This window comes from Zalophus californianus, chromosome 11 (assembly GCF_009762305.2).
Source record: "Zalophus californianus isolate mZalCal1 chromosome 11, mZalCal1.pri.v2, whole genome shotgun sequence".
Lineage (NCBI taxonomy): Eukaryota > Metazoa > Chordata > Mammalia > Carnivora > Otariidae > Zalophus > Zalophus californianus.
Window position 1 is genome coordinate 64746502 of NC_045605.1, and position 15613 is coordinate 64762114.

The following is a 15613-nucleotide window of genomic DNA, read 5'->3' on the forward strand; positions in this document are numbered from 1 at the left end:
GAACTGATCTGTATATACACACATGCACACATATATAAAAATACATCGAGCTATATACTTAGGATCTGTGTTTAAGTTACATTGCAATAAAAATGTTTAAAAACTAGAAGGAACTACATAAAGACATCAAAATACTAACAGCTTAATTCTGGACAGAATTATGAGTCACTTATTTCTGTACCTTTCTATAATTTCTAAATTCCCTATAAGAAATTATATTTTAGGGCGCCTGAGTGGCTCAGTTGGTTAAGCGACTGCCTTCGCCTCAGGTCATGATCCTGGAGTCCTGGGATCGAGTCCCGCATCAGGCTCCCTGCTCAGCAGGGAGTCTGCTTCTCCCTCGGACCCTCCCCCCCCTCATGCTCTATCTCATTCTCTCTCTCAAATAAATAAATAAATAAATCTTTAAAAAATTTTTTTTAAAAAGTTTTTTAAAAAAAAGAAATTATATTTTATAACTCAAAGTTTTATTTTTAGAGAAAAATACCATGATCTTCAAACATGTTTTTTCCAACCCTCAGATTCTATAGTTTATGTACAGGTCCACAGGTGTTTTTCCACATATTAAATGAGCACTGAATTAATCAATGAATAAATCAGAGAGAATATGTTTTTGTTCAGGGTCACACCCAGAGCTAAGCCCTCTGTAGTAAATTTTGCAAGATATAAACTACAAAGCTAGAGAACAGTACTCTTTCCCTCTCCTGAACCCTATAAGGAACTGATCTTTTCTGAAGTTACCTGATTTATATGTCTGCCTCCTCAAAAGACTATGAGCTCAAGGACAGCAACTGTATCTCACACATCTATGCAAACAAGTGTCCTATCATCAGGTTGGTCTTTTAGTAAGAGAAAAGTATGGTAGAGGACTTTGGAGACAGGGAAAACAGGCTTCCAATTCTTGCTATATGATCTTGGGCACATTATTTAAATTCTCTGCACTTTAGGTCCCTAATGTATAAAATGGGGATAATGCCATCTCATACCTGGCATTGAAGTATATTCAATAAACAATAAACACCTATTAATTTAATTATCATCTATTATAACAGGATAAAATGCTACTTTAACCTCACTTTCTTACCTGTGTTCCCTATAACCTACAGTGTCCTTGTCAGTGGGATGGTGAGCTGAGAGTAGCACAAAAGTAGATAGAACAAAGCTAGCTGGTCCTTATGGAGACCGACACAATGACCTTGGCCTCACTAAATGCACCACACTCATAACCAACTGAGCTAAGCAGCTAACAGAGCAAGATCAGCAGACCAACAATCCTCCACAAAACACTACACATTCTTCTAGAAGATAAAACCACAAATGATTAAATACGCTTTCAACACAATAGAAATGCAGGGGAAAGAATGTGTTTCATACAGATGTGAAAAAGAAGAAGGCTAGGAGAAGAATATTAAGTAACTACTTAGCAAAGAAAGGGATTAAATACTATTTGGACATACAGAAGCTCAGAGGTAGCAAACTGGAATGGCTGTCAGTTCAGCAGGTGATACTCCTACATATCTGTTATGGTTTTTTCCCAATAAGAGATCATGATCCTGAGTCAACAGAACTGGTTAAATAAATTAAAACCAGATTCATACTGGGTATTTACCCCAAACACAGATGTAGTGAAAAGAAGAGCCATATGCACCCCAATGTTCATAGCAGCAATGTCCACAATAGCCAGACTGTGGAAAGAGCCGAGATGCCCTTCAACAGATGAATGGATAAAGAAGATGTGGTCCATATATACAGTGGAATATTACTCAGCCATCAGAAAGGATGAATACCCAATTTTTACATCAATATGGATGGGACTGGAGATTATGCTAAGTGAGATAAGTCAAGCAGAGAAAGTCAATTATCATATGGTCTCACTTATTTGTAGAACATAAGGAATAGCATGGAGGACATGAGGAGAAGGAAGGGAAAAATGAAGGGGGGATATCGGAGGGAGAAACCATGAGAGACTATGGACTCTGAGAAACAAACTGAGGGTTCTAGAGGGGAGGGGGGAGGGGGGATGGGTTAGCCTGGTGATGGGTATTAAGGAGGGCAGTACTGCTTGGAACTCTGGGTGTTATACGAAAACAATGAAGCGTGGATCACTACATCAAAAACTAATGATGTATTGTATGGTGACTAACATAACATAATAAAATAAAATTTAAAAAAAACAGATTCATTAAAAAACTAAAAAGGCAGGTTCACCTGAACTATTATAAAATTTAGTTTTATAGGGGCGCCTGGGTGGTTCAGTGGGTTGAGCGTCCGACTCTTGATTTCAGTTCGGGTCATGGGATGGAGCCCCACATAGGGCTCTGTGCTCAACACAGAGTCTGCTGGAGGTTATCTCCCTCTCCCTCTCCCTCTGCTCCTCCCTTGCTCGTATGCTCTCTAAAATAAGTAAATATTTTTAAAAATTTAGTTTTATAAATTAAAAATTATAAAACAATTGGAATGCAGTACAAAACACCTCTTCCATCACCATCTTACCTCTAAATCTGACTTTGACCCTCAACTTTTTGAGTATGGGAAAACAATCAATGCTATTCCTCTCTTCTACAGACCTCCACATTTCATCGCTTATTCAGCACTTAGAAAAGTTGTGGAAGCTTGGCTTAAATTCTAAAGGTTAAGTCTTGTGCTTTATATCAGAAAAAAAAAACCAAACAAACATGATTATATACAATTCTTTGAAAATCTGAATAGGCAGCCTCTATCATCTCATAATTAATAGAACAAATCTTTATCAGCAACTACTATGTAAAGCACTGTCTTTTAGCAAAGCTAAGAAATTTGTCTAGCTAACTCTGGGAAACAGGAATTTATAACATAACTTTATAATGTTTTAATTTTTATAATGACCTACAGTTTTTTATCATCAGTAAAAGAAAAATTAAGAAAAATTTTAATGGTCATTGTCAAATAAACACTCTGGGAAAAACAGGAAAAGGGACACCTAACTTACGTAAAATAAAATCTCTAATTTTCCTCAATATAACAATAATCAACACCTATCTTCACAACTAGGCTAAAACAGTGTCAGAGGGCTATCATTTTAAAACTACAGGGGCGACTGGTGGCTCAGTCAGTTAAGTGTCTGCCTTCAGCTTGGGTCATGATCTCAGGGTCCTGAGATCGAGCCCCCGGCATCATGCTCCCTGCTCAGCGGAGAGCCTGCTTCTCCCTCTCCCTCTGCTGCTCCCCCGCTTGTGCTCTCTCTCTCTCTGTCAAATAAATAAATAAAATCTTAAAAAAATAATAAAAATAAAATACATAAATAAAACTGCAAAACCAAAGAAAGAAAAGGACATCAGCTGATAACTGAGAAAAGAACCAAGTCCTTTGACATTCCTGTGGAAAGTAATTCTAATGTATAAGAAAAATGCATGTAGAGGCGCCTGGGTGGCTTAGTCATTAAGCATCTGCCTTCAGCTTGGGTCATGATCCCAGGGTCCTGGGATCGAGCCCCGTATTGGGCTCCCTGCTCAGCGGGAAGCCTGCTTCTCCCTCTCCCACTCCCACTGCTTGTGTTCCTGCTCTCGCTATCTCTGTCAAATAAATAAATAAAACCTTTTTAAATAAATAAGCATGTAATTTGTTATAAACTGGTTTTATCCATTACAAATTGTAGCTTATGATTATCATTTCTAAATCATTTCCTCCTCTGCCTGCTTTTAAAAATCCCGGAAGTTTCTTTGTTGCTTCCCATAATATTTTTTCGTTATACAGAATATGGTAAACCAGAAGTTACAGCCAGCCTCCAAACTACAACCACAAAATATGCAAACTACAGCCTACACTGAGGGATTTCTGAGGTTAACAGACACAAACCCTTTTTTTTTTCAAAGAAAACAAACCTCAGACAAAAAAGCATTAAACATCCTGAAATAGCCACACCAAAAAGGGAGCTTCTTAGAAACAAAACCCTAGTAACTATTTGATCTCAGACAGACATTTCCAGAACTGATAACAGTGGGGTAGACAGGAAAATATATATATAAAATAACAACCAGCCTTAACTACAATTCAGACCATGAGTGACCTGGTTCCTCTCCCAACAGAGCTCTTCTACTGCAATGTGGGTTGGGGACTGAACTAAAAAGGTGACACCATAGCTCTGCTATTCAATGATTAAGCCATTGCTTCAGTTTTCCCAAATCTGTAACTAAAAACAATAATCTCATCAATGGTGTGACAGCAGGCAGAAGATATGGATTCTAACAGTTCTTTCTAATTTGCTAGGTGGCAATGGACAAAAAAATTATATTTCAAGTAGGGCTGAAAAAATTTTAAAACTCTTTAAAAGTACACTGCAAAACTATAAAGTCACTTACAAATATTAATCATTACCATCAGTCAAAAGTGATGGAAAGACTATCTCTCATTTCTAGCTCTGACTCTTTAAATTCTGTGACCAATATTAATGAACGCACACTCATATTATGTTTTGCCAACTAGGAATAGTTTAGAAGCCAAGGAATCCCACACTCACAGAGGAATGAAGCTTAACAAGAGGAACCTCCATAAACCTTCTTCTCCCTGCTTAGGACTCTCAGCACTCCATGAAAACTCTACTTTAGACTAACACAGCGAGTTCCACCTATACAGTAGATTACAGATGGCCTAGCAAAATTCTGACTTGACTTACCCATCACACTCATGAACAAAAAAATATTACTAACCTGGCTACCTTTAACAGGAAACTATGACAGATCCCAAGTATAAAATATTATACTTAAGGTCTCAGATATTAGACCTTAGTATAACATCTGAAAAACCTGATGATCTAAACTATACCTGTTCCCATCTCACTTCCTGGAGTCATATCTGATCCTCTAGGAGCATACTGAAAATAGCTTGAGAGCTGGCACATGCTCTCATTTTCCAACATGACAGGACTCTGTCACTCATAAACCCAGTCCAGGGTTCCATATACTCCAAACTAAAATCAGTCACCACAGGACATCTGGAACACAGACATTTGTCCATTATCTGCCTCACTTAGTAACTTTTGAAACTAAATCTAAAAATCTGGTATTGATAGCCTATGTGTAATCACTGAATTCCCTAAGTCACCAACTTCTAAAAGGTTAAGTCTTTCTTTCACTGGATCCTATGCCATATCCAGCAGGTTCCCTCATGTACACCTAGGTTCCTGAGAGACCTCTAAGACCCCTTGACAGTAATTCATATCCAGGGATGGCAGAGGAGTTGAGGAGCCAAGCCAAGTCCAAGAATGCCATCCACCAGAGTTAGCCAGAAAACAAGCTTATAAAAGGATATAGAACTGGAAACGGGCTTGCCAAAGGACGCCTTAGGCAAAAAAAAAAAAAAAAAAAAAAAAAACTGTTTCTAATCTAGGAGGGAAGGAAGGGCAGAGCAGAGTCTTAAGAGAATTTGGTTTAAGCACCAAACACTGTGATTTAGGATTTCCTCCTAAGAAGAGAGGAGCATGGCTCCAGTGCCATTCAGGTAAAATTCACTTACCTTCAATGTGATCTTCCCTACCTGAGGGAGTGCAAAGTGGGGTTCTCTCATGTTTAAGAATATACAGTCTCTCCAATTAAATTTAGCACGTAAATAAAAATTTTTTTTTATTTTTTTAAGTAGGCTCCATAACCAATGTGGGGCTTGAATTCATGACCCCAAGATCAAGAGTTGCATGCTTTATCCACTGAGCCAACCAGGCGCCCCAGCATGTACTTTTAACTGCCTTGGACTGCTCTGTTTTCTGTGTGTTGACCTCTTCTCTTGATTTCTCCTCTGCTCAACTTTAAAACAGGAAATATGTGACCTAACTTAGGAAATCTTCACCTGATTTAGCAACCTTGACCTCTGGAAGTTATCACAGACGCTTGAGGTAAGCTACCAGGATTTGAGTTTTGCTTCAGCTAGGAGTCTAGGATTCAGAGCAGAGGTGCTTTTAAACAATGACCATGAGAGAACCTGCATAAAATTGAAAGACTAGCAGAGGAAAATAAAAATAAAATAAAAATTATCTCATACTGACTCCCTGTTTGAAACTGGCTCATCAAGCTTTTTATAGCCACTTCACCTCTGGAAAGAGATAGCCTCTTTTTCTTTCTTTTATATAAGATATCCTTCTTAGCCATCAGGGATATGAAAATCAAAACCACAATGATATATATTCACACCCACTAGGACGCCTATAATAAAAAATAAAGTTAATAAGCGTTGGCAAGGACATGGAGAAAGTGGAACCTTCCTTCATACACTGCTAGTGGGAATGTAAACCAGTATAGTTGTACTGGAAAACGGTCTGGCAATTTCTCAAAAGGTTATTAAACACAGTTGCCATATGACACAGCAATTCCACTCCTAGGTATATACCCAAGAGAAATGCAAAGGTATCTCCACACAAAAACATGTACAGGGGCGCCTGGGTGGCTCATTTGGTTAAGTGTCTGCCTTTAGCTCGGGTCATGATCCCAAGGTCCTGAGATGGAGCCCCACATCAGGCTCCCTGCTCAGTGGGAAGCCTGCTTCTCCCTCTCCCTCTGCCATCCCCCTGCTTGTGCTCTCTCACTCTCTCTCTCAAATAAATAAATAAAATCTTAAAAAAAAATGTACACAATGTTCACAGCAGCATTATTCATAGTAATCAAAAAGTATAAACAACCCAATGTCTATCAATTGATGGATAAATAAAATGTGGTATATTCCTACAAAAGAATATTATTCAGCCATAAAAAGAAATAACATACTGATAAATGCTTCAACATGGATGAACCTTGAAAATGTGCTAAATGAAAAAAGCCAGTCACAAAGACCCTATAGGACTCCATTTTATGAAATGTCCAGAACAAGCAAATCTATAGAGATCAAAAATAGATTAGTGGTTGCCTAGGGCTGAGGAGGGTTACAGAGTTGCAAGGAAAGGGGGAGTGACTGTTAATGGGTATGGGTCTTGGGCGGGGGGGGGGGGGGGGGGGGGGGGGGTAACGAATATATTCTAAAATTGACTATACTGATGACTGCACAACTCTGTAAATATACTAAAAACCACTAAACTGTACACTTTAAATATGTGAATTATATGGTATATGAATTTCATCACAATGAAGTTGTCTATATATAGGTATATATAAGAAAGAACATACACATACAAGTGATAAAATAAATGGAGCAGAATGTTAATCAGTGAATCTGGAAAAAGTATGTACTGAAGTTCTTTGTACTATTCATGTCAATGTTCAGTGTGAAATTATATGAAAAGAAAAAGCTAAAAAAAATAAGATATCCCTCATGAAAATCACACATAGTATTCTTCCCTAATATGAAACAGAAACCTGCACTAGAAAAACTGCCATAATGTCTGCTCCTGCCCCTGCCAAACAAATATTTTACTTGTCCCCTCTACTCAAACGGATTACTGCAAAGCATCACTCAAATAGCAGAAAAGAAGAATGACATGTGACAAGGGAGAAAAATATTCTCCAACCTTCTCATGGCCTCAGTTTCTTCATCTGTAAAATCAGAAGTTTATATAATCTCTTGAAGAGTGCTTCCACATTTGACATGCCATGAATTTTAGGTTCTAAATTCACTGCTCAATATGGTTAAGGAGGAATATGATCTCACCAGTCCTCTGACTTTTCTAGTCAGTAAGCATTTTTTTCTCTCTTCTGATATTAAGAGATGATTTCAGTATATTCTCAGTATTCTAAATAGACTCATACAGGACACTGGCCAGTCTCCTATCTATGGCCCCAAGCCCTTCTGTTCAATTCTTGGCAAGGCCCTCTGCTCAGAACCTGGGAAAACTGGAGTAGCGGATGCATGAACCAATACTTACATCTCAATGCTAGGTGCAGGTCAGTTCAGAGGAACTTAAAAAGATTCCAAAGTAAGAAACAGGTCACAAGTATTCTGGAACCTTTATTCTCAGGCAGAGACAGGGAAAGTTAAACTCAGGAATCCCATCTCACAGTAAGCCTTCTCCTGCAGTCACTGGTGGCGACCACAAGAAGAAAAAGGGGAAACTAAGATACCCAGGACATTCATGCATCAAAGGGGTAAAGAGGGACTGGACTCTACTACCATCTGCCTCCTCACTTAGGATGGGCCAACAGGAATGGAAAACATAAAGACAATTCTTACAGGTTTGCTTATCTCTCTGACAAGCTCAAAAAGCTAACAAGCAGACACTATTTCCTAAAGTTGGCTAAACTTATGATTCATTCATTGATCACCTCCCCCTCCAACCCAAAATACTTCAACTAACCTGAAAACAATTTTCATACCTTCCTCAGTTCCTTGCACAACAAATAAGCATATGACTTGCCTAATTACTTACTTATGAAAGAAAGGGGAAGTGGCAGGGAGAGACTCCTATACAATCCAGTGATTTGAGTTTATATTCAACACAGCAAGCTCTATGCTTCTTGTTGCAACATGAGAATGAATCTTAATCCTTCTCCACAAAACTAGAAGGAACAAATAAGTGTCTTCGATTTGCCTGTTCTGGATTCGCTTTGTAAGGGTATAGAAGTTCTCTGAAGTATAGAATTTAATTTGCATAGAGAAAACTTAAGACTCCTCAGTACCTCCCTAAAGACCTGGGTGCAATTCTCAATTTTTTATAGTTTGACTTATTATGACATCATCAGTTTGAGAGCTATAAGGCCAGCTATAGAGAGAAAACGCACCCTGGAGAGTCTCAAGACTGACCTGCATAAAGCTATTTGTATTCTGGTTTTATTTTATTTAGATTCCCCCTGGGTAGTCCAGATTCCCCTACCAACTCACCAGAAATGAAATGAAGGAAAAAAAGAAACCCTTCAATCAGTGCCCATTCGAACAAAGGCCACCTACTGAATAAATGGTCTTGGCATTCCACTACTGCAACCACATTTAAAAAGACAGAAAAAATACTCTTTCTTCACACATTTTATACAATTGATTCCCCCTTTCTTTATTCTCCCAATAAGCTTTCACAGGGATATAATTTTAGCTTGCTGAAAAAGCAGATAATTAACAGATATTCACTAAAAGAAAAGTAACATTTTTGAGTGTCTACTTGATGAAATGCTTTTTACTTACATTCCGTTTTTTATAGATGAAGATCCCAGCAGAGTTATCTAACTTGCCCCATAGTCACAGGGATAGCCAACATACTGCAGAGGGTAATGTTTAACTGCAAAACCCATGCTCTCACTAACACATCACTTCCCAGCTTCATTCTTATGCTTTACCATTTGCAAACCATTCTCTTTATTTTCTAAAATCAAATTTCTTTTTTTTAAGATTTTATTTATTTGTCAGAGAGAGGGACTACAGGCAGGGGGAGTGCCAGGCAGAGGGAGAAGCAGGCTCCCCGCTGAGCAAGGAGCCGGATGTGGAACTGGATCCCAGGACCTTGGGATCATGATCTGAGCCAAAGGCAGACGCTTACCCGACTGAGCCACCCATGCATCCCTAAAATCAAATTTCTATATAATTTAGTAGACACTCAAAAGCACAGCATAAAAAAAAAAAAAAACACTTGTGTAGGGCCACCACTTTAAAGTTTCTTTTACTGGGTTAAATTAATAACTGTGTTATTTTTAGTCTTTCTCAACATGTTAATGTTTTCTGAAGACCCAACCAGGCAATGTGATGCAGTTCAGTGTAAGAGAAGAGCACTGAACCAAAAGTCAGGCAATTAACAGAATGTAGGCCCTACTGTCCTTCCTGGGGCTCGTTTTCCTCTCTGAGGTCTCTTCCAGCTCCAACATTATGAACTGAATTCCAACAATTACATCACAAAGTCACAAATTTAATAAATACGAAACATAGATGAAAAACTAACATCTGTATTATAAGAATTTGAAGACCTAAAAAAGTGATCTTGAAACAATAATGTTGCCCCAACAAAAGGCCTAGTATTAAGAGCATTACTGCTTCATGATTTTTTTTCTCCATCTGGTATTAATTTGAGAAAATAGTGTATTTGTTCTGACCTTGTTAAAGGTCACCAATTTATCATGTTTTTTAAAAGATGGTCTATTGTCATTTGAAGTATGCACCTAAATTTTTTTTTATAAGAAACACTGGAATTTCTCTGGTGACAAAAAACAAAAACCCTGTCCTATTATCTCCGAAGCAAGGTAAAATTAGTCAATTGCATAATCACTTTCAGGAAACTTTGGTGACTACATCATGACAAAACACTGGAAAGGAAGATCCCTCATCAAATCAGGATGATACAACAAACCTCCGCGCACATGAAACCTGCAAACTGGACACTCCAGACAAAAACTTTTTCAAAACTGTTGCAATTCAAAGGCTCCAATGACAGTGCAGTGGAATTCATGGGGATTTTACAATTATCTTTTTCAATTCTTGTCAAATTTGATCTGGGCCCCATCTTCACTTTCCTACCACTTCCCCTTTGAAAGATGACTTGAGAAGCATCACTACCCAACCAAGAATCTCCCCTTTTACTCACGAATGAAGCTGGTCTCCTAACAGCCACCAACTACTTTTCATAAAAAGAGGCATGGCCCCGTGGTACAGGCCCTTTCTGGAACTAAGAGAGTTCTCACCCTTCTTGTTGTGGCTCAAGTTCACTTTATTACTTCATGTCCTATCAAACCAGGGGGCCCAGCCCAGGGCTGAGTTAAAACGGTTTTGAGGAACTGGCTTCTTGGGAAGAGGCCAGAAAAACTCACAAGTTTCTGTTTTGCTCTCCTTGTTGTTAAGTCTGGGTGGAACTTACTTTCAACTGAGATGTGGGATACCTTCTTCCCTCACTAGCGGGTGTTCGACAACAGGCTTACCTTCATCTTGTACTAAGTCGCCAGACAGAACCCACAACGCTTCCCCCTCCTCCTGGTCCCCTACTACAGGACCACAGCGCAGAGGGGAGTAGGGGCCGTTCGGACCCCTCCCGACTCAGAACCCCTCATCCCGCTTCCCCACCTCCAGCCCGACGCCCCCTTCCCCCGCGCCAGCCGTGGGTCCTGCGCACCGGCCCTCGCCCAGCTCCGGGACAAAGCGGGGAGGTTTCCTCAAGGGTCCCCGGCCGCACCGGGCGCAGGGAAGCAGCCCCGGGCTCCGCGCGCACTCACCCGACAGCTCGTCCGGCTCCAGCCCGGTCTCGGTGTCCAGCCCGCAGATGACAAAGTAGTCGGCGAAACGACTGGGCGCCGAGCCCCCTCCGCCGCCGCCGCCGCTCATGGCGCCGGGGCCGAGCCGGGCCGGGCCGTGCGGAGCACGGAGCCCCCGCACCAGGGCGCCCGCCCGCCCTCAGGCCGCCCCTCCCGCCGCCGCCGCCGCTACCGCGGGTCGGGCCACCGCCCCCGGCCCTGGCCCGGTCCCCGCGGCCGCCGCGGCTGCCGTGACGGGGCAGGGGGGCACCGGGCCGCCCCGCGCCGCATCCTGGACGCCTTCCTCTCCGCGCCGCCGCCGCCGCCAGCCGAGAGCGCCGCGACCCGAGAGAGCCTGGAGAAGGGCGGAAAGCGCGGAGGAGAGCCCCCACCGCGACCCCCTCCCGCCGCGCCTGCGCAGGCGCCGTCGGGGAGGGGGCGGGCGCCTGGCGGAAAGGATGACGTGATGCTCTTCGTGCCCGAAGGGCCGCAGCTTCCCAGGCGGCCGCCGCAACGCGGCCAGCCACTGCCCGGCCAGCCGCAACCGCCACCCCCTCGAGGCTGCGACTCCTTCTGAGAGGATAAGGAGGTGAGGGATGAGTGGGCGCATGCCGCAGAGCTGAGACCCTGGTCCATGTTCTGTCCCCCCACCTACTCCTCACACTGGAGGTCCCGACGTCTCATTAACCCGGCCCTGTCACAGGGATGGGGTCAAAGGACTGAGCTCGGCAGCCCACCTCGTCCCATCTCCAGGCTAGACCTAGACCCCAGATAGCTCTTTCCCTCAGCCCCTGCACCTTGGCTTCCGTGCCCTGCCCTTTCCTCAGGAGAGCTGAAGATGCCCCCTTTTTTGGCGGGGGTGGATCAGCCAGTCCCATATTTACCTTTTTTTTACAAATGGGGAAACTAAGGCTTAGAAAGAAACAAGGACTATATAGAACCTAAGAGACAAACCCCGGACGAGAATTCTGGGCTCCTCCTGGTCAGCTCCCAGCTTCCTCACTCACCACCCCAGGTAGGTCTTTTCCCATGCACCAGACTGTCCCCTCTTCTCTCCTGGAGCCTCCAGAGCCTCAGGCCACTTAGGAGCTCCCCTTCCACTTCTGAGAATTTTCAGATCCATCTCTGAGCCGGTCCTCCTGAGAGAAAGTGGAGAAACTTGCTTCCTAGCCCTTGTCTTGGGACCCTCTGATTTGGTTTCCCACAGAAGATAGGCAGGAAACTGGAGATCAGAAGTCAGGAAGGCAATATAGTATGATGGTTACTATCATGGGCTCTAGAAACAGAATGCTCAGATTTGAATCCTGACTTTGTCATTTACTATGCGACCTTGGGCACTCTCCAGGTGCCAGCAGTCATATTTTTGTGAAGATTACATAAGATAAATGTGCAAACTGGTAAAATGGTCATAATGGTGCCTGGAACATAGATGGCATTCCATATTATTATAAATAATAATAATTTTTTTTTAATTTTTATTCCAGCAAGAGGTTTGCTTTGGCAGGCTGCCACTAAGGACTCTGGAAAGCAGCTGGTTTCCCCAAGGGCCAACCATGGGTTTTCTCCTGGGTACTTCTCTCAAGCACTGGTTTCCTTGGGGAGGGGGGCCTGGAGGTCACAACCAACATCACTGGGAACCATAGCACCTGCCCCTCCCTGTATGTAACCTGCCTGAACTGATGGGACAAAAAGGAGAGGGGAAGAGGCACCTGGGTGGCAGAGTTGGTTAGCATCCAACTATTGATCTCAGCTCAGGTCTTGATCTCAGTTCCGGTCTTGATCTCAGGGTCGTGAGTTTAAGCCCTGCATTGGGCTAAAAAAAAAAAAAAAGTGGGGAGGAGAAGGTAGGTTCACAAAGCCTATTCAGGATGATGCCCTACTCCATCCTGTATGTTGGGGACACAGAGACAGTAGAGGGGCTCAGAGAGCTAAATAATTATAGAGCATCTGGGGCATCTCCCCAGGTTGGGAGATGGTCAGGGAATGCTTCCAGAAGACAGTGTAATCCAACGTGAGTTCCAAAGGATCAAAGAAATTTCTCAAATAAAAAGGGAGAGAAAAAAGATGTTTCAGAAAGCATGGGTGACAACCGGGAGTGATTAAATGGTACATTCAGGGAGTGATTAAAATGGTACATTCAGGCAACAGCAAGTAATTCATTTCTATGTGAAATGGAGAATTAAAGGGGGATAAAACCAGGGAAAGAGGAGAGGGACAGAGCAGAAAAGGCTTCATACGCCAGGCCAGAGAATTTATCCTGTAGAGTGTGTGTCAGGGGTGGTAACTTAGAGGAATTTGAGCTGGGGAATGATAAGATCTGACCGACATCTTAAAATGACCACTGGGGGTGATATGGAAGAAGAGACTTGAAAAAGACTTAAAAGTCCTCAGTTTGAAAGTCCAGAGACTTTTTATCCGATGCATCCAGGGCAAGCAGGTACTGGGAGATCTCTCACATTAACTCAACCCATAAAACACAAGTTTGAAACAAAAGCCCAACTGTATTGATTTGCCCTGGGAAATGTAACTGCTCAGAGGCCCAGAATACTCAACCATAAAGTGATCTCCTTTCCAGTAGGAAGTATGTTTGGCAAAGTGATTGCTTCTTTTGAGAGTCAGAGAGAAAACAGAACCGGATGCTCTGTAGATTTAGTGTTTAAATAGCTGTGTGAGCTGAGGCACATAAGTTAACCTCTCTGGAATAAGAATAATCATTATTACCTTTCACAAGATTGCTTTGAAAATTGTTAAATTAGGGGCACCTGGGTGGCTCAGTCAGTTAAGTGGCTGCCTTCGGCTCAGGTCATGATCCCAGGGCCCTGGGATCGAGCCCCACATCAGGCTCCCTGCTCGGTGGGGAGCCTGCTTCTCCCTCTCCCTCTGCCTCCCTCTCTGCCTACTTGTGCTCTCTCTCTATCTCTCTGTCAAATAAATACGTAAAATCTTTAAAAGAAAATTGTTAAATTAATTTTTTTAAAGATTTTATGTATTTATTTGTCAGAGAGAGAGACAGAATGAGCACAAGCAGGCAGAGGGAGAAGCAGGCTCCCCACTAAGCAGGGAGCCCTATGCGGGACTCATCCCAGGACCCTGGGATCATGACCTGAGCTGAAGGCAGACGCTTAACCAACTGAGCCACCCAGGTGTCCCTGTTAAATTAATTTGTAAAAATCAATGGAGGGGTGCCTGGGTGGCTCAGTCGGTTAAGTGTCTGCCTTCGGCTCAGGTCATAATCCCAAGGGTCCTGGGATCGAGCCCCGTATAGGGCTCCCTGCTCGGCGGAGAGCCTGCTTCTCCCTCTCCCTCTGTCTGCCGCTCTGCCTACTTGTGCTCTCTATCTCTGTTAAATAAATAAATAAAAATCTTTTAAAAAAATCAAAGGAAAAAGGACTTTCATATATCTGGGACATGATATACTCTTAATAAGTGGCATATTGGGGCACCCATCTCACGATGAAGGACATGAGAGAGAGCAAGAGGACATTTGAGGGAAGGTAATTCCAGGAAAGGGCATGAAGCCGAAGTGTGCCTAGAGTGCTCAAGGAGTTATAAGAAGGCTAGGGCAGCTACAAAGGGCTGGGGTGGGAGGAGTGGTAGAAGATTGTAGAAGGTGTGGTGGATTTAGCTTGTAGTTCACCAAAAAATGTTTCTCCTTCCACAGTGTGTGGAGTTGTCCCTAGGAAGCAGCTGTCTGGTCATGGCAACTTTTTCCAGTCCCACTTGCATCTAGATGTGGCCACGTGACTAGTTCTCACCAATGGAATGTGTGCAGGAATTTATGTGTGTCACTGCTGGGTCAGGGTATTTAAGAAGCAAATAAGGCTTCTCTCTCTCTTTTATGCCTTCCACCAGCTAGAAGTAGAGGATTCTGAGGTTCTAAGGAATGGTAAAACAGAAGACAGAAGGAGCCTGGATCTCTGAAACAAGCACATAGAGGAAAGGCTCCAGCTGACCAAGAATACCCACACTGGACTGTTTTGTTTTGTTTTGTTTTGTTTTGTTTTAAAGATTTTATTTATTTATTTGACAGAGAGAGACACAGAGAGAGAGGGAACACAAGTAGGGGGAGTGGGAGAGGGAGAAGCAGGCTTCCCGCGGAGCAGGGAGCCAGATGCGGGGCTCAAACCCAGGACCCCGGGACCATGACCTGAGCCGAAGGCAGACGCCCAACAACTGAGCCACCCAGGCGCACCCACACTGGACTGTTTTGTAAGCAAGAAATAAACTTCAATTATGTTAAGCCCCTGGTACTGTGGAGTTTATTTGTTAAGCAGCTATAGCACTACCATCACCAAAGCAGAAGAATTTGGGGGTGGGGCTAGGCAGATTACAGAGAGCTTTGTAGGCACACTGTAAAGATTTGGCTTTGTCTCTGAATAAACTGAAGACTTACTGGAGAGTTTTGAATAAAAGAGAGTCATGACTTTGTTTAAAAGGACATCCAAGGCACCGTTTTAAGCACTCTATACATATTAACTCTGCCTAAAACTTGTCCTTACACTCAAGATTTGTGTATCTAA

General features: G+C 42.7%; 1 protein-coding gene across 3 annotated transcripts in view; it reads right to left on the reverse strand.

Annotated features, from left to right (window-relative positions):
- The window catches only part of DENND5A (DENN domain containing 5A), a 112580-nt gene extending 101255 nt beyond the window's left edge, over nt 1–11325 (reverse strand). For all 3 annotated transcript variants that reach the window (XM_027578364.2, XM_027578362.2, XM_027578363.2), the window contains exon 1: nt 11076–11325. In XM_027578364.2, coding sequence (XP_027434165.1) covers nt 11076–11184 — 109 coding nt within the window. In that variant the 5' untranslated portion in view covers nt 11185–11325. The remainder of the gene's footprint in view (nt 1–11075) is intronic.
- Between the last annotated feature and the right edge of the window lie 4288 nt (nt 11326–15613).